General features: G+C 38.5%; 1 protein-coding gene and 1 long non-coding RNA gene across 4 annotated transcripts; one reads left to right on the top strand and one right to left on the bottom strand.

The window, feature by feature from the left end:
* Positions 1-522: 522 nt before the first annotated feature.
* LOC148852078 (uncharacterized) lies at positions 523-2317 on the top strand. The gene is made up of 2 exons (XR_016098835.1): positions 523-1330; positions 1935-2317. It is a non-coding gene; the product is annotated as an uncharacterized LOC148852078 (long non-coding RNA).
* LOC148852077 (disease resistance protein At4g27190-like) lies at positions 2053-21366 on the bottom strand. Of its 3 annotated transcripts, XR_016098834.1 has the most exons (7): positions 17864-21315; positions 17199-17465; positions 16659-16949; positions 15179-15466; positions 13703-14020; positions 2282-2444; positions 2053-2176 (listed from the first exon to the last, which is right to left on the bottom strand). XR_016098834.1 is itself a non-coding variant. In XM_088943109.1 (6 exons), the coding sequence occupies exons 1-6, from the start codon at positions 20900-20902 to the stop codon at positions 2355-2357; spliced, it is 4293 nt and encodes a 1430-aa protein (XP_088799235.1). In that variant the 5' UTR covers positions 20903-21366; the 3' UTR covers positions 2135-2354. The 3 variants fall into 3 exon arrangements, 2 of the variants coding, with proteins under 2 accessions (XP_088799235.1, XP_088799236.1); XM_088943109.1 differs by having other exon boundaries at positions 2135-2444; positions 17864-21366; XM_088943110.1 differs by lacking the exon at positions 16659-16949 and having other exon boundaries at positions 2135-2444.
* Between the last annotated feature and the right edge of the window lie 849 nt (positions 21367-22215).

Below are 22215 nucleotides of genomic sequence, written 5' to 3'. Positions count from 1 at the left end.
TAAGATTAAACCCACAGTCCATTGGTGTTTTGAATGGTTCCCAATTCTTTAGATAAATATGCTTTCTATTTATGGATCAGTCCCACCAAAAATCCCTATATCATTGCACACTACTTTGGGCAAATTATGTGTTGCCATTTGATATAGTGGCATGGCCATCAAAGTCGATTTGATAAGAAAAGTTCTCCTTGCATGTGATAGAACCCCAATTTTCCAACCATTCAGTATTCTTTTAATTTAGTCGACAATGAATTACCAAGAGGAAATCCTCTTGTCTGCCTCCAGAAGCGGTCCTCCTAGATAAGACTCTAATTTTAACATGCCCTTCACGTCTAGACAGTCCTTGGTGGAGGTTTTGAACCGGTCACAAGTATATTTACTAAAGCAAATAGATGATTTGTCAAAATTAATAATCTATCCTGAGACCAGCAACAGAATTGTTCAAGAATGAGTTTTAACCTTTGAATCTCATTAATATCATCCACACCAATCAACAACAAATCATCAGGATATAGTAAATGGTTCAGTCTTACCCCAGATCTAAACTTGAAACCTTTTAATTGTCCATCCTTGAGAGCATGGGATAACATCCATGAGAGAGTTTCAAGGTAAATGATGAACAATTATGGGGATAACAGGCACCCTTACATCAATCCTCTCTGTTGAACAAATTAATGGTTTGATGGAGGTGCCATTAATAAGAACTTTCATGGATCTGGCCTCTATAAAGAATGGATTAATGCAACATCTTAGAGAAACCTAAAAGCTTCATACAATAATGGAGGAGGAAGGGCCATTCAACGCGATGATATGCCTTTGATAGGTCAATCTTCAATAAAAAGAAGCGTGAGATTTTTGGGTTCTTGTTCATAGAATGGTTACATAGTTTCTCTTGCAATGATGTTATTAACAATTTGCCTTCTAGGTGTAAATGCATTTTGGTAGACAGAAATAAAGTGATTGAGAAAAGGTTTCAGTCTGTAGGCAATTGATGATCATGCAACAATTTTGTATGTTGTAATAGAAAGTCCAATCCTCCTCAAGTCAGGCTTTATTAGGAGTTAAAACGATTGTGCCTGTGACAGAGTTTAGAGAGAGCAGATCAATAAATAGGCCACAGATGCCAACCACATTCCACCCATTTTGGTAAAACATAGCATGAAGACCATCGACCGACCCGCCGGGTGCCTTCAAAGGGCCGTACTGAAAAGTGTTTATTAATTTGATTTCAGTATTGTGAAGGGGCATATAGAGCTTCAGATTTTCTTCAACTGAAATGGCAGGAGATAGAAAATAGTCAAGCATATCTTCTAAAGAGGGATTACTAGAGGTAAACAAGTCCCTGAAATAAGAAATAATCTAGCATATCTTCAATTAATTTTGAATCATAATTAGTCTATTCCCCATTATGATCTTTAAGAAAATAAATTCCATCCATCCCTCTCCGATTTGAAGTAGAAATGTGAAAGAAATGAGAGTTCATATAATAAGCATCTTGATCTTGTCGTAATATGTGTTTATTATTGTCGTCCTCCCATTTAGGAAAGCCATAGGCACAAAGCAAGTCCCAATGACCTCGGCGGAAACCATCATATCAGCTCTGGTTGCAACAAGCTTTCTATTTCCATTTAGAATTTGTAAATTAATATGTTCACCCCAAATGAAAATTTAGCCAACCCAATGAAGAAGTTATACGATTTTTGCATGTTGATTGAATTTGTGCTTTAGGCACTTTAATGGTTATGTCATGCATAATTGCACTTTAATGGAATTTGTGCATTTCAAGTTTCTTTAGGAATCCAGGACCAATTATGTTATCTTATGCTGAACGTTATTTCCATTGTAACTGACTATAATAAATTCATGAAATTTAACCATTAGATTTACACAGAAGTCATTGAGCTAATTTGTGTTTTATTACATACTGGTTACAGTTGCAAAGTGATACATTAAAGTTGCATAGTTGTGAGAGAATGCTTCTTGTATTGTGGGATCGGGGCAAGGAAAACTACCACCTTCCCCCTATTCTAGTGGGAGCGGATTAGCTGGAGACAAAAACATATACATCCGGCTGAATTACCTATCACGGTTGAACACTCCAATATTTAGTATAACTGGAGACAAAATCAACTTGAAATAATTTATTTATCTTCTTCGTCTTCTTGCTTAAAGCATTCTGGTAGAACAAATTTGACAAAAAAAATGTATTATTTTCTTGAGCTGATTCTTTTTTCTAAGTAGAAATGTATAAACATGAAATGCCAAAATTTTGTAAACCTACATTTTTTGTCCTCTGTCCTCAAGATGCTTATTCATCCACCTTGTTATCATTACCACCAACATTAATATCAACATCATAATCCTAAAAAATCATCATCATCATCTTCATCATCATCATCATCATCATCATCATCATCATCATCATCATCATCATCTTCTAACTCCTATGCAAAACCAAAAAAAAAAAAAGAAAAATAATTATAACTTTTATACATTAATTCTAGTTTTAATATTGAATGTATGCATATTTACTAATCTCAACTTCATTGGGTTTTTACAAATAAAATAGCATAGTATTTAAAGATATTCAATAGAATATTAATTTTGTCACAAATTATGAGTATTATCAAAATTAAAATCCAATATTATTTTTTCACAATTAGGATAAAAATGAATATTCATGTGGGATTCTCATTATTAAGTTCCAAGTAGTATGTGGATCCACCATCTAAATAAAGTATAACAAGTACAGTGAAAGAAAAAAAAATAATTTATTGTTGTAGTATATAAAAACTAGACTACCTATAACATACATATGAATTGAGATTTGCTTGTTGGGTTAATTTTGCACTGACAAATGGTTCATATAAGTTATAAAGTTGTAACTTATAAGTAGTGTAAATATGTAGTGTAATAATATAGTTGCACTGACAAATGGTTCATATAAGTTAATTTTGCACTGACAGTGTGAATGCAAATATGTAGTGTAAAATGGTTCATATAAGTTATAAAGTTGGGTTAATTTTGCACTGACAAATTTACCTTCTTACTAAACAGACTTTTAGCTGTAATTGATGTAAACATAAATTTCAATAAAATATATGGTTTTTTTTTTTTTTTTTTATCAAAAGCCCACTTGAATGCAAATTTACTTCTCTTTTATTGATGTACAATTACATCTTATTATCAATATAAATATACATTAATCTGTCATTTATCAATGCATAAATGTAATGTTACAAAATACTGACAAAAAATAAACAAAAGTACAAATTTACCCCAAACTCTATTTGCATCATTTCCAAAGGCAGCCTCCATGACAAACTTTGTTTTGAAAGAGATGTTTTAGACCTTACAAGCGTATCACTGTCAAGTTTCTCATCTTGGGCTTGGGCCAAAACTGTTACCACCAAATGAAATCATTCCTAAATGGTTGACACTGGGACCGAAGCTTGAAACCGAGAAACCTAGAACTGCTCTCACTATTCACAAGCGATCGACTAGAACAGCCCACTGCCCACCACCTGGCCTGGTGCCAAGAAAGAAGAAAACCTCTTATCCAAAACCTGATGCGCTTTCAACCTTAGAACACATTGGCATTTTAATTGGCGATAGAACAACATTTGAACAGGTGTTTAAATTTAGAAAGAAAGAAAAAACTGTTGAACTGGAACCTACTTGGCCGGTTAACATCAGCACCCACAGCGTCCTCACAGAACATCCACAAGTGCCGGAGCCCCACATATAAACTACATTCTGCCTGTGAATTTGACATCAATTCACGGTCAGGATGCATTGCCCCGTACTTTGGGACTATAAAATTCTGATATGGGCTGATTGGTAATATACGGTTGGAATATGCTGTGGGGTGCAGAGATTTGAATTCATAGGTGATGACCAAGTGGAGTACACATCTGAACTCCAATTATGTATGAGAACATCTCCCAAAGACAAATTAGTAATATTGTGAAGTGCTGATGACCTACAAATATATATCTACACCCCACAAACGTCCCACAGCATATCCCAACCATATGTATGTTGAGAATATCTTCGACTGACAACTTCTAGAAATGTTTTCAATACATGCCGAGATGTGCATATAAGGGGCAAATGTGATCTCATCACCTACCTTCGAATTCAAAGGAACCACTTCCAACTGTCCACCACCTATAATTTCGATTTCAAGAAAATCGAATTAATTCATATTTGAAAAGAACGGCATTGAACAACTCGCTCTTGAAACTTCCAGCACCAGAACGAAGGCCAACTCCTTTTCTTGAAAGTCCAAAAACATTTCCACCACGAGAGCACAGGTTGCTTCTGTTTTGTGATGTACCCTATCATAACTCTCTTGTTGCTTTCTAAACCTCCGCGATCCTTTACATATCCGTCTAATGGACATTGTTCTTATGCCTCGCTAAAAATCAGCCTCCAACCCCAGAACTCTCGATTGTTGATCTTGGTTTTGCCCCGTAACTAGCATCAGTTCTTTGTCTTCTCAGTAGTGTTCTGGTTTGCTCCAACAGCTTCTGAAGTTCTCTACCTTGTTGCAAGTTGACCCCCATGTGAAAAAAAGGCCGTCTAGAAAATAGCACCCCTAAGTCCAGATCTATTCTTCGAAGAGGGCACTTCACACAGACCTCACAGTCCCATCCCACCTTGTATTGGGAACATCTTCCATTCTTTATGCTGTTATTGGGGAGCTGTTTTTGATGAGGACAGATTTGACCTTCCAGTGAAATTGCGACATGTGGCACCTCGTGACAAATAGGCAACACCCAGGCAACAACTTATCAAGTCGGTGTCCCACCGGGGCACCGGCCTGGCTGGCCTGGCACGGCCTACGCGACCTGGCCGACCTGGATCAACCCGGCACATGATCCGACCTAGCCGACCTGGCAACCCATAAGATGCCCGCCGATGAACCATAACGGCATACCCCGTGAGCTCGGTAGCTCACCATGGAGCTCGCCAAGGAGCTTGGTAGCTCACCAAAGAGCTTGCCAAGGAGCTCGCCACCAAGGACACAGGCGCCGGCTTGACAACTTGGCCTAGACACCGACCCGCCAACTGACACAGGCGCCGACCTGACAACCTAGCCCAGACACCGACCCGCCGACTGACACAAGCACCGACCTGACAACCTGGCATAGGCGCCGACCTGGCCGCCTGACACAAGCGCCAGCCTGACAACCTCGAGGAGTTCACCACCATACCCCGGTTCTGACGGGATGTGACGAGTCTTACCGTTTGAAGGCTTTTCACTCACCTAACCCACGAGGACACCACTATATAAGGACTCCGACCCCCAAAGCCAAGGGGGAGGGAAAAAAGGATGGTAACCCCTGTTCTCTAGCTCTCTCATTTCTCTCTAACCTCTCTGTAATCAGAATGCTAACTTAGGCATCGGAGAGTCCCTGCCGGGAAAATACCCCCGGGTCCTTTGATTCAGTTCTCGTAGGTCCCTCAGCTTCCGCCACCTACAAAGGAGCGGAAATTACCTCATGCAGAGGGTAGTCGGGTCGCACTACACAAGGGAGCTCCACCATCCTCTGAGTTGCAGGCCGCGTAGGAGCAGGTCAAATGATGAGTCCACCAGACAGTTTGCCACCAGGTAGTTCGCCACCAAGTAGCTCTCCACCAGGGAGCTCGCCTCCATGCAGTTCGCCACCAGGGAGCTCACCACCAAGCAGTTCGCCACCAGGGAGCTCGCCACCAGGGAGTTCGCCACCAAGCAGTACGTCACCAAGTAGCTCTCCACCAGGGAGCTCGCCACTAGGCAGTCCTCCACCAGGGAGTTCACCACCAAGTAGCTCATCACCAAGGCACGCCACCACCGGGTAAAATAACGAGGTACTTAGCCAAAAAAATTTATACATCACAAAAAAATGGTACGTGACAAAAAACGGTTGCATCAATTGGCGTCGTCTGTGGGAACACCCTACAAAAAGCTAAGTTCTCATCCTACAAAAGATAAGTTATCATCTTACCAAAGTTAAGTCCTCACTTTTTAGAAATTGAAGCTATCGCTTTATAGTTTACATTTTTTATGAACTCAAAGACTATGTAGGGAGCTAGCAGACTAAGTAGCTCTACCAACCTTACTTTCAATTAAGATAAAGCCTCATCAATCATCTCCGCAAGGTCCCACTTACAAAGATGAGCTCTTCGTGGCTTATGCGGGAGTTGGCGGCCAACAGACTACATAGGCGCCCTTACCGGTCGAGCCTTCCAAGGCTCCCGTGTGAGCTGGTGACCTAAAGTTAGTAGTGCTGCCCCCGAAGGTCGAGCTCCTAGTAGCTTCTTGTAGGAGTGGGTGACCGGCATTACGAAGCTGATGTAGCACAATCATAGCTCGACACCTCACAGGCAAAGCCTACGGGCCACATTACTGCTTAAGACCCGGTTGCCTCTCCAACACGGGCAAAGTAAAAAAAGAGTAGACTGCGAGTCACTCCCAAAGCCTACGGGCCACATTACTGCTTAAGACCCGATCGCTTCTCTGGCACAAGCAAAGTCAAAAAAGAGTAGACTACGAGTCACTCCCAAAGCCTACGGGCCACATTACTGCTTAAGACCCGGTCGCCTCTCCGGCATAGGCAAAGTCAAAAAAGAGTAGACTACGAGTCACTCCCAAAGCCTACGGGCCACATTACTGCTTAAGACCCGGTCGCCTCTCCGGCACGGGCAAAGTAAAAAAAGAGTAGACTACGAGTCACTCCCTAAGCCTACGGGCCACATTACTGCTTAAGACCCGGTCGCCTCTCCGGCATGGGCAAAAGTCAAAGAAGAGTAGACTACGAGTCACTCTCAAAGCCTACGGGCCACACTATTGCTAAATATCCATTCGCTTCCTCAACAGGAGAAAAATCAGCAAAAGTGAACTATAAGTTGCCCAAGAGCCTAAGGGCTACACTACTGAACTGGCGAAGACCCCCTTGCCATACTAGCAGCTCGCCACATACAGGCAGCTCCCAAAGCCTAAGGAATTGGATCAGCACTTACTAGCTCGTCGACTTACGGGCCAAAAGAAATCTACTCCCTTCGTTGAGTTACTCTCAGCTCGGGAGTGGAGGGCAAATGATGAGGGCAGATTTGGCCCTCCAATGAAATTGTAACACATGGCACCTCGTGACAACTAGGCGACACTCAGGCAACAACTTTCCAAGTCGGTGCCCCTGTGTGCGACTGCGCGTGGCTTGCGCGACCTGCGCGACCTGGATCAGCCTGGCACAGGATCCGACCTGGCCGACCTGGCAACCCATAAGACGCTCACCGATGAACCATAACAGCATACCCCGCGAGCTCGGTAGCTCACCAAAGAGCTTGCCAAGAAGCTAGGAAGGAGCTCGCCACCAAGGAGCCAGGCAGCTCGACATCGCCCAAAGAGCTCGGCATAGCTCCCCCGGGCAGCTCACCACTTGTAGGGTAGCTCGGTACAGAAGAGTAGTTTGGCGTATCGCAGAAAGATCTCCTACCTGACAACCTGGCGTAGACACCGACCCGCCGACTGACCCAAGCGTCGACTTGACAACCTGGCCCAAACACCGACCCGCCGACTGACACAGGCGCCGGCCTGACAACCTGGCCTAGACACCGACCCGTCGACTGACACAGGCGCTGACTTGACAACCTGGCCCAGGCACCGACCTGGCCGCCAGACACAAGCACTAGCCTGACAACCTCGAGGAGTTCACCACCGTACCCTGGTTCTGTCGGGATGTGACGAGTCTTACTGTTTGAAGTCTTTTCACCCACCTAACCCGCAAGGACACCACTATATAAGGACTCCGACCCCCAAAGCCAAAGGGGAGGGAAAAAAGGATGGTAACCCCTGCTCTCTAGCTCTCTCATTTCTCTCCAAGCTCTTTGTAATCAGAATGCTAACTTAGGCATTGGAGAGTCCCTGCCGGGAAAATACCCCCGGGTCCTTTGATTCAGTTCTCGTAGGTCCCTCAGCTTCCACCGCCTACAAAGGAGAGGAAATTACATCATGCAGAGGGTAGTCGGGTCGCGCTACACCAGGGAGCTCCACCATCCTCTAAGTTGTAGGCCGCCTAGGAGCAGGTCAAATGATGAGTCCACCAGGCAGTTTGCCACCAGGCAGTTCGTCACCAAGTAGCTCTCCACCAGGGAGCTCGCCTCCATGCAGTTCGCCACCAGGGAGCTCACCACCAAGCAGTTCGCCACCAGGGAGCTCGCCACCAGGCAGTTCTCCACCAGGGAGTTCACCACCAAGCAGTTCGTCACCAAGTAGCTCTTCACCAGGGAGCTCGCCACCAAGCAGTCCTCCACTAGGGAGTTCGCCACCAAGTAGCTCATCACCAAGGCACGTTACCATTGTGTCAAATAACGAGGTACTTAGCCAAAAAAATTTATACATCACAAAAAAATGGTACGTGACAAAAAACGATTACATTAGTTTCCAATGCAAGGCGGGATGGGAATATGAGGTCCGTGTGAGATGCAATCTGTGAGGAGCCTATCCCAATTCCCTCTGAACACCTTAAGCACCTCCTCCACGTGTACAAACTTTATGAGCCATAAAAGCTTCTCCTTCTACATCAATCTTTACACAAAAGAGTCTTTCTCTCACCAAAATCATCCACTTTTGTTATTTATTTTTTTGGATACACCTCTTTGACTTGCCCTACACCATTCTGAAATCCCTTCAATACATTCCCTAGTTCCCTTAAACACACAAGGCTCCAAGCATTTAAAGGCAGGCCAAAAATCAACATGTTCCACCAGCTATAAACAACCATATTAGGGGGGTATTTGTGTGTTTTGCTTATGAGGGGTTTAATAAATGACATAAATGCTCCCCCAACAACTTTATAACAACTGGTTTAGGGGACATTTTGGGTAAAGTTATAAGTAACTTTACAATGGCCAAAATGCCCCTCCCAACAACTAAATAACAAATAGTTTTTTGGGTATTCTGGAAAATTGAATTATGTTCAATTCCTATAAATAGCCCTATCCTCCACCATTTTCATCACACCAATTCAACAATTCTCTTATTAAGTTATTCTCTTAATCTCTTTAGTCTTTCCTCTCCTAGTCTCTCAGACTCTCAGTATCTTTTAGTCTTTCATACATTCTTTGCCATCTGAGTGAACTCTGATAGTCTCATAGTCTAATTGGTTGATTGTCTGATTCTCCAAGTTAGCAATTTGGGAGGCTTGGAGCCTTGAACGTTGTCACGTTGAAAGGCCTTTAACTGTTAAAATCAAGTTGGGATTATGAACCGGAAATCTGGGATTCCGGGGTAAGTCCAATTAAATTAATTTTATTTTTTTTAGAATTTGAAAAAAAAAAGGCCAGTTCTTCCCAAAACCCCAAGTTTAGTAGCCTGATTTGAAGAATATTTAAAATAGAGGATGTTGAGGGGAAGGGGAAAAGAGCAGTTTGCCAAAAATGTAGAAAAGACTTTAGTTATTATAGCAAGGGTGGTACTGGCCATTTAACTAGACATTTTCTCACACATGAGAAGGAAGAAGAAATAACCTACAATTTTAAAAATATTGGGAGAAGTCATAGTCTCAGAGAACATTTCTCGCCGCCAATCCTGCCATGGCACGTGATCCGTGATCTACTAACCCCTCCGGTGTCTACAGGCTATAGTTCCATTAGTCTTGTTTAGTTGTTTTAGTGCAGGACCTGCAAGTACCACACTACAACACTACCACTGTACCAGCCTACCAGGGTTGGCTAGATGCAGTTATGAGTCATGATGCAGAATATAGATTATAACTTTACAATTACAAGACAAAGGAGGGCATGATATTACAGACTACTACAGTACTACAGTACTACATACACCGGATATTTGGTTTTTCACCTGAAGTAGATGATGAAAGTGTGTGTGAATGCTTTCACCATAATGTATATGTAAATTTTGTTTAAATTGTAAATTTTAACAAATAACACACAATTTATTATTTTGTTAAATTATTATAAATTTTGTTTTAATTTTATTTAATTTATTTGCTATTTATGTAACTTTGTATTTTCAATTTATAACTATATAGTCTATAATTCTATATTGTATTTTTTATATTTATTAATTTATTCCATTTTTGTATTTCATTCATCCAAATATCCAAGTATGCAGTTTATGAAGTATCCAACCATTGTATATTTCATAATTTCAATATTTGTATAATTGTATGCTTTGTAATTTGTATCATTATTCATTCAAATTTAAATGAAATAAAATTTTTAAATTCCTATTTGAACTGTTTTATATTTTTATTTATTTATTCTTTGGGTTATTGGGTAATCATAAATTTGTTATTAATTTATTATTAGTTTCTTGTCCTAATTCCTGAATCCTGAATCCCTGATATGACATTTGATTTGACAATAATCCATTCAGTGAGTTTTTCCTGGTTCGGCCCAGGCCCAAGGCCTGCCTTGTAACCCAGCCCAACACGGCCTGCAGCCTGGCTTGGCCCAGGCCCACATGCTGGCACGGCATGACATAGGCCCGCTTGGGCCTGGGCTGTGGGCCATGTCGAGCTAACCCCTAAAATTTCCATCGGGGAGGACGGCATGGCCCGTGGTGGCCCGCGGGTGTCGGCCCGACACAACCCACTTTACACCTCTATTCATATTTATGCATGGTGATTCAAAGTGTTGGTATCATAGAGTATCAAAAAAGGCAATTTTAAGATAAGTATCTTGATACACTTTGAACATGTTTGGATATAGAGGTGTAAATCGGGTTGTGATGTCTACAGCTCGGCATAGCATGACGGCATGCGGGCCATGCCAGGCCCAATATGATGGTCCAGGCCGTGTTGGGCTTGGGGTTACAGGTCCATGGGCTGGTATGGCACCTGCAGCCCATGTGCTGACATGACCTAACCCACGACATGGCCCACAGGTCCATAGCGGACTTTGCTCGACCCACCTAATGCTAGTTTTAGCTTTTTTTTTTTTTGGGGGGGGGAGGTTTAGAGGGGTATTTATATATTTTGGTTTTGGGGGGAGAATAACACAAATGCCCCCAACAACTATATAACAACTAGTTTGGGGGGCATCTTTGGGTAAAGTGATAAATAACTTTGTAATAATTAAAATACCCCTCCTAACAACTATAAAATGACTAGTTTTTAGGGTATTTTGAGTAATTGAATTATTTTCAATTCCTATAAATAGCCCTACCCTCTACCATTTTCATCACACCAATTCAACAATTCTCTTAATCTCTTCTCTAGTTCTCATACTCTCTCAAGTTCTAACAAGAAGGCTTGCTCAACAGTTCAAATATCTCAAGTTAGCAATTTAGGAGGCTTGGACTATTGGAGTTGAAAGGCTTTAACCGTTGAAATAAAGTTGGATTTCCAAACCAACAATTCAAGTAACTGAAATTAAATTAATTTTTATTTTTAGAATTTAAAAAAATGGTCGGCTACTCCCAAACTCATTTCCCCAACATGTTCATTGTTGACGATATTCAATCATAGCATGGTACTGTTGGCATTGATATGGATGTTGTTTGATATTGATAGAACTTTCACCCCTAGTATTGATACTAGGGGAAAGAAAAAGAAGGCTACTAAGCTGAACAACCCGGTTTGGAAAATATTTAAAGTAGAAGAGGTTTCAAGGAAAGGGAAAAAGGAGTTGCTTTCCAAAAATGTAAGAAAGATTTTAGCTATTATCGCAAATGTTGTATTGGACATTTGGGCGGACATTTGCTCACCCATGAGAAAGAAGAAAAAAAAGAAGAAGAAGAAACAACACAAACACAAATTGGGCAGGGGGTTGGTATTTTTAAATATTCTCAAGAAAAAAATGAGGCAAGAATTAGCAAAATACATTGTACATGTTGAACAACCATTTTTGTTAGCTGAATATACTAAAAATGGTTACGTAATTCTATAAATCAATAATTTTAAAAAGTATCTAGGAATACTATTAGATCTGATACTTTAAAAAATTTTTATTCATATAAACAAAACTTAATATATATGTTATCAAATCTTAATTCCAAATGTCTGTCTGGTTTGGAAAATATTTAAAGTAGAAAGGGTGGTACTGGACATTTGGGCAGACATTTATTCACCCATGAGAAAAAAGAAGAAGAAGAGGAAGAAGAAGAAGAAGAAGAAGAAACACAAACACAAATTGGGTGGGGGGTTGGTACTTTTAAATATCCTCAAGAAATAATGAGAAAAAAATTATCAAAATACATTGTACATGCTGAACAACCATTTTTGTTAGCTGAATATACTAACAATGGTTACGTAATTCTATAAATCGACAATTTAAAAAAATATTTAGGAATACTATTAGATCTTATGCTTAAAAAAATTTTGACTCATAGAAATAAAACTTAATATATATGTTATCAAATCTTAATTTTGAAGTTGTAGTTACTTCTAATATTTGGGCTTTAAATTTAACATATGTTATAATTGTCTTACCGATCATTTTATTGATAAAAATTGACTTTTAAATAAATGAATTTTAAGTTTTATTAGGTTTTAATGGCCACATACTAGCTCAATTATTACTACAAGTATTTTAAATACTTTACATGCTTATGGAATTGACAATAAATTATTTTCTATTAGTTTTGATAATGATAGTAATAATGATTCAACAATAAATATTTTAAAATTTTAATTAAAATCATGTTTAAATGGTAAATTATTTCCTATCAGATGTTTATGTCACATCTTAAATTTATGTATTCAGGATGCTTTAAATATTATTTTTACTCATATTTCTAAAATTAGAAATTGGATTATTTATATTAAAGGTTGTGGAGCAAGAAAACGGGAATTTAAATATTTATATCAAAATTATGGTATAAAATATAAACATTTTATATTAGATATTAAACATATATGGAATTCTCCTATGCTATGTTAGAAAGATGTAATTTTCACAAACAAATTCTTAGTGATTTCTATAATTCAAAAATGCCCACTGATATTATATTTGAGGAAGACTAAGAAATGGCAATTTGTCCAAGAAATCTTTTAAAACATTTTTATGGTGCAACTAATAAATTAACGGGTGTTTATTATCCAATTAGTTGTAATTTAGATGATCAATTAATGATGATTAGTGATTGTTTTGCAAAATATAGAAAGAATCCACAATTTAAAAGTATTGATGAAATAATGGAAAATAAATTTAAAAATATTGGGAGAATATTTCTACTCTTCATTACTTAGCTACAACATTAGATACTAGGGTTAGGAGATGGTTTAAATATTTTACTTGAAACATGTTATGAAAATATGAATATTAAAATTAGAAATAAAAAAGAAGAAATTAATAGTTTATTATTTGAAATGTATAATTTATATGAATATGAAGTAACAAGAATAATAAAAATTCTACAACTGGTATATCTGCATACTTGAATCCAATAGTGGAATAGATAATTGTGTTGTGTTAAGCTTTTGGGTTGCGCCCGTGTTGACCCTGAGTTAGGCCAGGCTCAAGTCCGACCACCCCTACTTGTTGAATAGATAATAAGAGGGAAAATAAATGGAGAAAAAGTCAAAGAAAAGAACAGGAAAAATGTCAATCTCAACTAATGAGATTCATGAGAATGTAAGTGAGCCAGGGAAATAAAAGGAAAAGTAAAAGTGAATATCAAATTCTCAACCGGTTAGGCTTCTTTAATTTCTACCTCCATGCATGAAATGATAGGTGGGATGAAGTGACCAACCTTTTCAGTGAAATCGTCAAATGTCTCCCATATATTCAAGTAACCTGAGCTTTGAAGGTCTTGCTGGAGCTTTTTAAAGTGATGCTTAAACTCAGATTGCCAAAGCTTAGCTGTGCTCCTCCGTTTCATCGGCTTTCGTAAGTCGTCATCTGGTAATAAGCTTAGAGTGATAAGCTCATGATCGACTTCCCACTGTTTCAAGAGTTCTGCTGCTTGTTTCTTGAGTCTTTCTTTTACCGCTGGATTGATGTGGGGATCTTGTAGATAATTTGAGAAAGATTTCATTACTGGCCGTAATAAATCTAAAACCCGCAGGAGCTGAAAGCACAGAACGTATATAATTATCAAAATTCTAAAGTGAATGACAACAAATTAAAGCAACACAGTCTTTTTAAAAGCATTTGATTTTATCACATTCTTTTAACGGCAGAGTTGGGACCAAAAGAAAGGCAGCTGGCTACCATATAAAATCCTCCCCAGGTAAAAATTCCCCTCAAGTTTCATTTAATTTTAACAAAACCTTCTCCCTGTTGTTTTTAAAAATCCTGCGATTATCTTTCTCCCAGCTAGAAAAGCGTTGGCCTAATGCTTTAGTTTTTTGAAAGTCTTCATTTTACCCTTATGTGTATCAATTTAGATGGAGATTTACTAAAATGTTTCTTTGAAATTTTAGGTCAGATTGAAAGGAGTAAAGCCGTGATTTCGTTTTGTAAACTTATAATGACTGACTGATATCTGAAAAGTCCAAATTTGGCATTTTGATTATATTGAAAGATTCTTCAACAAGTAGTAAGGGTAATTTTGTGATTTCAGATGTAGGCATACATGGCAGGCCCAATGACGTGGGTGACACATGGCAGACCTAGGATGGCAACGCGTGGCATAGGGTGGATTGCATCCTAGCCGTTTACTCGTAACTAACTCCAGGCAAGTTCAAGTATAAATAAGTGGCATCACTATGAGGTAATCTCCATCTTGGCATTTATTACTCTAAGCTTTATAGTTCCCTACTGACCTCGTTTGAGCTATTCTAACTCAGGCCTCATCCAATCACTTATTTCTCTCTTGCTAATTTGACCGTCAGAGTCTCCGCCCATACGATAACACCCAGGGCCTCTGACATTAGACTTATAGGCCTTTGAGTCTACAAAGCCTCGGATATATCAGCAAGCCCTTGTCTCATAAGCATAATTATATTGTTGCACTCAGCCCATCCTAAGCAATAATAATTTCAAAATCTTTGTTATGGAGACAATAATGTTTCATGTTTTGGTAATGACCTAGGACAATAATAATAGGGAGGTAAGTGTAGGGTTTTTCAAGACTAAAGGGAGGTTTTTTTTTTTTTTTCTTTTTCTTATTATTGTAAGGAACCTCAAGAGTGGTTCTTATATTTACCCTTAAACTAATCTCAAATGGTGGGACTCCTTGGTAGGTTTGCAATTTCCATGATCAGATGTTCAACTGATGACTTACCTCCTTGATGTGCTCCGGCGTATCTCCATCTGGTAGTAGTCCAAGGCTAATAACTTGATGCTTGAACTCATCCCGCCAGCGTTCTGCTATATTCTTTTTCTTTTCTCGTAAGCCTTCTTTTGGAGAGGAGATTAATGTCATGAGCTCAGGGTCCATAACCCAATGATGTTCGAGTTCCTTACTGCAATTCTTTACCATTTGTTTGAGCTTGGGATCCCAGCCCAATCTCCAGTCCAAATAATTGTCGAGAGGGTCCATTTTTACAAACAATTTCATTACTTGGAAGAACTGAAACAAAAGAATCATTGTTAGAAATAGAGGAAATATAACCAAGGCAACCAAAGTCAGAAACCAAAATTGTTAAATGTTAATGTTTTATTTGTTTGAAATAATTTAATATCTAAATAGAAGGGATATTAATTATCTAAAACTCATGTGTTTTTTTTTTTTCACATTTCTCTTAAATTCATCGTGAACTTTCAAAAATCAAAACCCGTAAGTGCCCTTTGTCAGTGAATTTTACTATTAATGACCATTAATAGAAGTTGCCCATATAAACATTTAAGTATTTTATATAACCAAACTATCCTTAATGGCCAATCAAGCTTATTAAATCTTTTATGCGCCTAACCTAGGCGGAGGCTCACACTAGGTTATTTCGTGTATGTATAAATGTCAAATATTTAAGATGGGGCATGCATCTCAAGATAGACTCTCTCTCACAAACAGCCAAGAGATGCATCCCAAGATAGTCTTTTCGGTAGGGTATTAATTTTCAGACCGGCTCAGAAATTCCAGACTTGGGCTTAGGCTTTGTATTCAGGTCTGGTATACGGTTTGGTGCACACAAAATCCAGGCCATGCTATAACTCCTATAACAGGTGTAAAGCCCACCCCTACTTGTCACTAGTGGTGTTCACTGTTTTGTTAATCGAATCTTGGGTAATTTTTATAAATCGAACCAGTGGTACCGACTTTTTTATTTCTCTAAACTGAAACCGAATCGATATTACCTGTTAACTGGTCCGCCAGTTTCGGTTTTCGACCGGTTTGGTTCTTTGATTTTTTATATTTATAATAATATATGATATAAATATATTAATAATAATATATTTATAAATAGATTATTATAAAAATAATATAAATATATATTTATATATAATATATAAAAAATATGTGACATATATTAAAACTACATACATACATATATCGATCAATTCGATTAAACACTGATTTTTTTGTAGGTTAATTGAAAACTGAATCAATCCTTCGATATTTCAAAAATTTCAAATTAAAACTGAACCGATCGGTTCAATTAACCACATTTTACAGTTGGATTTTCTCGTTCGGTTGGATTTTTCATTTTTCATGAACACCCTACTTCTCACACAAACAAATTTTATAATAGGCGAACCCTTTAGCCAATCTTTTCTTTTGTTTACTACTTTACATGTCATGTGGGCCAGGTCAAGTGAGTTACTTTTCGAATACGCTCTGTCGTGCATCCAACAACTGGCAATAAACCGGAACTACCAAGATGACGCTCAAAATCGCCTTTCCAGCGTTCAGCTATTTTCCATCTGATGGAGCTGGTGGGTTCACCAACTGATGATGACGAGCTTACTAACTTCCGGAGTTGAGGATCCTGTCTCCATCTTTCTTTTAGCTTACTTAGTTCCTGAATCAGTTCTTGTAATTTATGGTATCTCAATCCCACAAAATGCACAAGAGGTCGTATCAGTCGGTAGAGTAATTCCATGGTCCTCAAGAACTGAATGCAGTAAAAGAAAATCAAATTTTATAAAGAAGGTTATTGGGTATATGAATTAACGTAGAAATAGTTATATGGCCCTAATATTATCAACAAACATGGTTGCATGGGTGATGGGTGTATTTTCTAGCTATTTGATTAGGGTTGTATTTGATACCACTGCTGTTTTTATATAAATAAAACTTTTGGGTTGATCCATATAAATTGATAATATGATGAGAATCTCAGGTCTCAAATTAAATGACTTACTTGCATGTTGGGGATTTCTTCAGGTCTTAACAGGTCTATTCTGATGAGATGATGCTCAACTTCATCTACCCACGACTCTGCTGTGCTCCATCTTTCGGCATTTAAGGCTTCTTTGTCTCTCAATGAGCTTAGCGTTACGAGCTCAGCATCCGCTAGCCAGTCTTTTTTGAGTTTGTCTAACTGGTTTTTGATACCTTCTTCTTTCTCTCTCAAATGATTCCTTAGGGGTTTTACCAATCGGCAAAATAATCTCCATATACGTAAAAACTGATGAGAGAAAACAAGGTTATACACATGAACATAGTACTCAATAAGAATAAGGTGTCAAATGTTTCATTTTGAAAATTTAATAAGGACGATTCAATCAATTGTGAGAAAACTTACGAATACTTTCTACACAATATGTAAGCACTATTCATCTGTGGTTCAAAACTTCAACTACAATGTCGAAATCAAATCAGTTTGCATCATAAAAGTGTGCGTTTTCATCAAAATTCATGAGGGGTTTTGATTGGTCAAAGCTTTCTGGCATCATATAATTGTTCTTAACCTAATAGTCAAAAAATTGATTTCCCCAGTCCCAAACACAATAAACCTTAACCAATAAGCTGCACAAACCCAATGTGATAAAATAAAATAAAAGAAATGTTGATAGATGCACGCACCTGATGTTGGAATTGCATGGCATTGTTTACATCACGTTCATACCATTTCAAATCTCCACCCCCTCCTTCAATTAGCTTTGGTTCTGGTGTGTTTTGGAGCCTTGAAGCAAAAACCTTCATTTTTTGGCATTCATACACTTTTACCTGTTCCAATGATGGGCATTCAATGGGAGCACTTCCAAGGTAGAAACTCGTGATGTTCTTCAAATAACATAGCTTTATAATCTTCAATTGAGGGAACACAATCTTTTCTTCTACTTGTACCATCTCTGCATCCTTCGCAATGATTTCCTTCAGTACCTTGCAATCCTTTATTTCAATTTCTTCCAATTGAGAAAGACTTCGAGCCAGAGAAGGGGAGAGGAGACTCCTCAGTTTATCACATTTGTTGATTCTCAAAATTCTTAATTTCTTGAATGACCCATTTGGAAGTTGACCATGGCAGATACGTCTGAAATTTTCCAGTTTCTTGAGATGCAACTCTTCCAAATTGTCCATGAGCGCAATTTCTTTTGATTCTGAATCCAATTCCATCACATTCAAGAGAGATTTTATGCCGTCACAGTATCGAACAACAAGTATCTTCAAATCACATTTAGACAAATACAGTTGAAAATCAGATTCTACAAATAGTTTCCTCACATCCTGGTTGGACACATTGTAAAACAATAGTGCCTCTGCCTTTGATAACACCACCCTTTTGAACCAATTTGGTAAGGTGCTGATCTCTGTATTACAGAGGATCAAGGATCTTGACATTTTCAATTTTATAGGGATGTCATCATCAAAAATGAAACTGAAGCCTATATTTATGTGAAATCTTGTCCAGTTGGGAAGAGTATTGACATGTTGAGGTAAGCAGTTGGCTTCTGGCATAGAGACATCTAAAGCAGTTAAATTAGGCAAACATGTTATCTCAGCAAAGCTACTACTTGCATCACTTGTTATTTCTCTGCTTGTTTCTTTCTCCCAACCAACTTTATTATCCAAAGCTTTTATGCACAGTTCTTCTAACATGGAGAAATTTGATATCACTTGGGGTGCAATTGTTATGGAATTGTTGTTGCATTGAAAATCCAACAATCTTAGGTTGGTCAGTTGTCCCAACTCCTTTGGCAACATATGCTCTTTATCAGATGTAACTGTAAGCACAAGTATCTGGAGTTCTCTTAGCTCTCTGAGTCCAGATAGATTACTTGTTTTCTTGCAATGCAAACGAAGTGTTCGAAGGTTGGTCAAGGAATACAATGACATGGGTACCGGCATATAACCATTGTTAGTTAGATCCAAAACTCTAAGTGCTGCCATTCCTTCAAAGAATGTATCTGGGATTGTCATTACTTCCTCCAACATATAATTGAATTGCATCAACAAGGTCTGGAGTTGTGGATATTCCAATTGACTGGGGAGTTCCAATATTTGATTGTGCATCAGTGACATTCTTCTAACATGCTCATCTTTTGACTCCCTTTTGTTATTGCTTGGAGGCCATCCATTCAACTCTTGTCTTTCTACCACAAGTGATGATGATGATGCAATTGATATGCCCATGTCACGAACAACTTCATGCATTCTCACATGACCTATCTCTCTGTCAAGACCACATCTTAGGTAGCTTACTTTTCTTTCATCTCCATTTAACAACAAGCGACAATCTTTTAAGTTGTCGATGATCCTCTGTGCTTTCCCCCTTGCTTCATCCAGCATGTCTATATCCTCAAAAAGTCCTTCTCCCATCCCATATTCCACCACTTCTTCTACACTGATATTATGATCTTTTGGAAACAGGCAACACAACAACAACAACTGCTTGATTTCCTCGTTTGGTAGCTGCTCGTAACTAAACTTTATACATGAATACGCTATTGATCTCTCCATTTCTTTGATGTTTGTAGCTTTAGAATTCTTCAGTTCTGTAGCTGCATGCTCCCATACTCCTATCTCCTGCTTACCATGTAATGCCCTTCCAAGTGTAACGATTGTTAGGGGTAGACCCCGACATTGTGCGGCAACTTCACTAGCTACAACAATCAACTCAAGAGACTCAACATCCTCACCTGTGCTCCATCTAAACAGAGCCCAAGCCTCTTGCTCTGATAAGACGCCAAGCTCAATGGTCTTCATTGATTGACTATCCTCCCTACCCATGGCACGGCATACATTTTGGTCTCTCGTAGTGAGTAGAACCTTGCAACCCTTGTGCTCGTTTCCATGGGGAATTCCTATATGAGATAAGTCTACTCTTTCCGAAAGGTCATCCAAGATTATTAGGACACTCTTCTCTTGCTTTAACCTTGTATACAACGTGTTTGCTCTTATTTCTATGGAATCGTTCTCATTCAATTTTAAACCTAGCATTTCAGCAATGGCCCCTTGAATATTTTTCAAGTTTGGAGTTTGAGAGACGACTACCACCACAACAAGATAAAAAACTCCTTCTTCTTCAGCCTGCTTTCCAACTTGCCTAATCAGAGTAGTCTTACCAACTCCTTCCATACCGTACACCCCAATCATATGGATATTCTCATTCTTCAATGCCTCCATAACACTGTTTCTGTCCAAACTTCTGGATTCAAGGGGCATGAGATCTCCCATTGCACTTGTGACAGACCTAGGTATAGATGGAGGAATTGAGACCTGGTAAGGTGATGGTGCTCTCTCTATAAGAGAGCTAACATATGTTAACTTCTTTATAGCTTTTTTACCCAGAATGTAACGAGCAGGACAACATCCAATCCTACATTTCCCATCATTCTGCACAGATTCAAAATCATGATCAAAATGTATCACTTCTTCTTCAATCTTATCTACACTTCTCGTCCAATGCCCCACTGCTTCTCGAATCTCCTCTCCTCTCATAAGAGCTGCTTCCACAAATTTTTTTATATCCCTCCTTTTTGCCAGTAAATCTTCCATTTGTGTTTTAAGTTCATCATTATTCTCCTTGTAATCAATAAAATAACCGATCTCCCTGCTCAAACACTTTCCCCCTTCGATTAACAGTCCAGCAAAACTACTCAGAATTGTTAATACTTCCATTTTCTATTTGGAGGGAATTGGAAGCAATCTAAGAAACTAGAAACAGCAATTGGTTTTCTTTTCTTTCGTACTTTTGTAAAAAGAAACTAAGATAGTAGAACAACAGGAACATAAATTTTACTGCAACTGAAACAGTAGAGTGGAATCTTTGTGACGGAATAAAATGGGTGGGTTCGCGGTGTACTTATCTCTTTGATGCTCCTTTTCCTTGTGCCACTCTGATTACTCGACCACCTTCCACGTACTGCTTTATCTTGCCTGTCTTAGATGAAGCAGCGCTATATAAAGGATTCCGAAATGCAGAAAACCCAGAATTGCAGAATGCATGCAATGAAAAAATCAAAGCTGACAAGTGACAATAGTATAAGGCTATGCTATATGCCTATATATAGCCTAGCCCACATGAAACTCGAAGGATTGGAAGATTTCTCTTAGTTGGTAAGAGGCAACTCAAATTTCAAAATGCATGCAATGAGAATATGTCTGCTTTTATTTTATCTTTACTTTAACCCCACAAGTCCAGTAATGGCTCTACTATAGAGCAAAGAATATAGTTATTTGTCTGTTCTTAGGCAATGAATAACTTTTTCTTTTGGTAAATGGCAAAGAATAACATAAGTTAGCTAAAGTAATGACTACATTTAAATTTCATAAAGGAAAAGTTGTGCAGATACTCTGTTCATTTCTTTTTTTTTCTCTGTGTTACTTTCTTTTTGCTTGTACAACCAACAAATGAAGCTTGCAGCAATACAATAGTCATTATTTAGTAGGAACTCATATTCGCTGTGGGCATATTTATAGAGAGAGCTCTCTGTAAATTTGTATAGGTCCTCTCTTATGGGATCTGTCCATATGGAACCCAGATTTCCTGTAAGCAGAAAATCTGTTCAGGCACACGGCATCCAGCCACGCATTAAGAATACCTCCATTCTCCAGTATAGGTTAAATTCATGGGGGAGATGTTCTTAATGTTTGGCTGAATCCCATGCTTTCAATGTGTGCAAAGTTTTTGGTTGAATGGGATACATCTGCTCAAAATGACGAGTCCGGATTCCTTTCTTTTTCCAAATAACGAGAAAATTTCTTTTGTTGGTTTCATTTAGCTTTTTGAAAAAGCAAATTTAACTTCTTTTCTTGCACAAATAATGGTCCCTGTGTTCCAGTCTGTTCGTCGAGAAAAGAGATGATAATGGTATAATTCTCCATCTGTTTCAATTGGTCCATCAAACTGGAGTACTGTGTACATTATTCTAGAAAAAAAGTGGTCTACCATCATTTTGCATGGCTTTAGGAAAAGAAATTGTACACTTAAC

The sequence above is a fragment of the Nelumbo lutea genome, chromosome 5 (genome assembly GCF_056320005.1).
Source record: "Nelumbo lutea isolate HS-2025 chromosome 5, American lotus-T2T, whole genome shotgun sequence".
Taxonomy (NCBI): Eukaryota; Viridiplantae; Streptophyta; class Magnoliopsida; order Proteales; family Nelumbonaceae; genus Nelumbo; species Nelumbo lutea.
Note: the sequence above shows the minus strand (reverse complement) of the source record. Positions and strands in the feature narration are given on the sequence as shown.

Excerpts from the sequence above, each read along its gene's own strand:
- LOC148852077 (XM_088943109.1), bottom strand. The coding sequence starts at position 20,902 with ATGGAAGTATTAACAATTCTGAGTAGTTTTGCTGGACTGTTAATCGAA. Across the intron at positions 15,467-16,658 it reads CGACAGAGCGTATTCGAAAA|TTCTTCCAAGTAATGAAATT; the intron begins GTAACTCACTTG and ends CTTTTGTTTCAG. Across the intron at positions 2,445-13,702 it reads TTGACGATTTCACTGAAAAG|GAGTTAGAAGATGATGATGA; the intron begins GTTGGTCACTTC and ends GGTTTTGCATAG.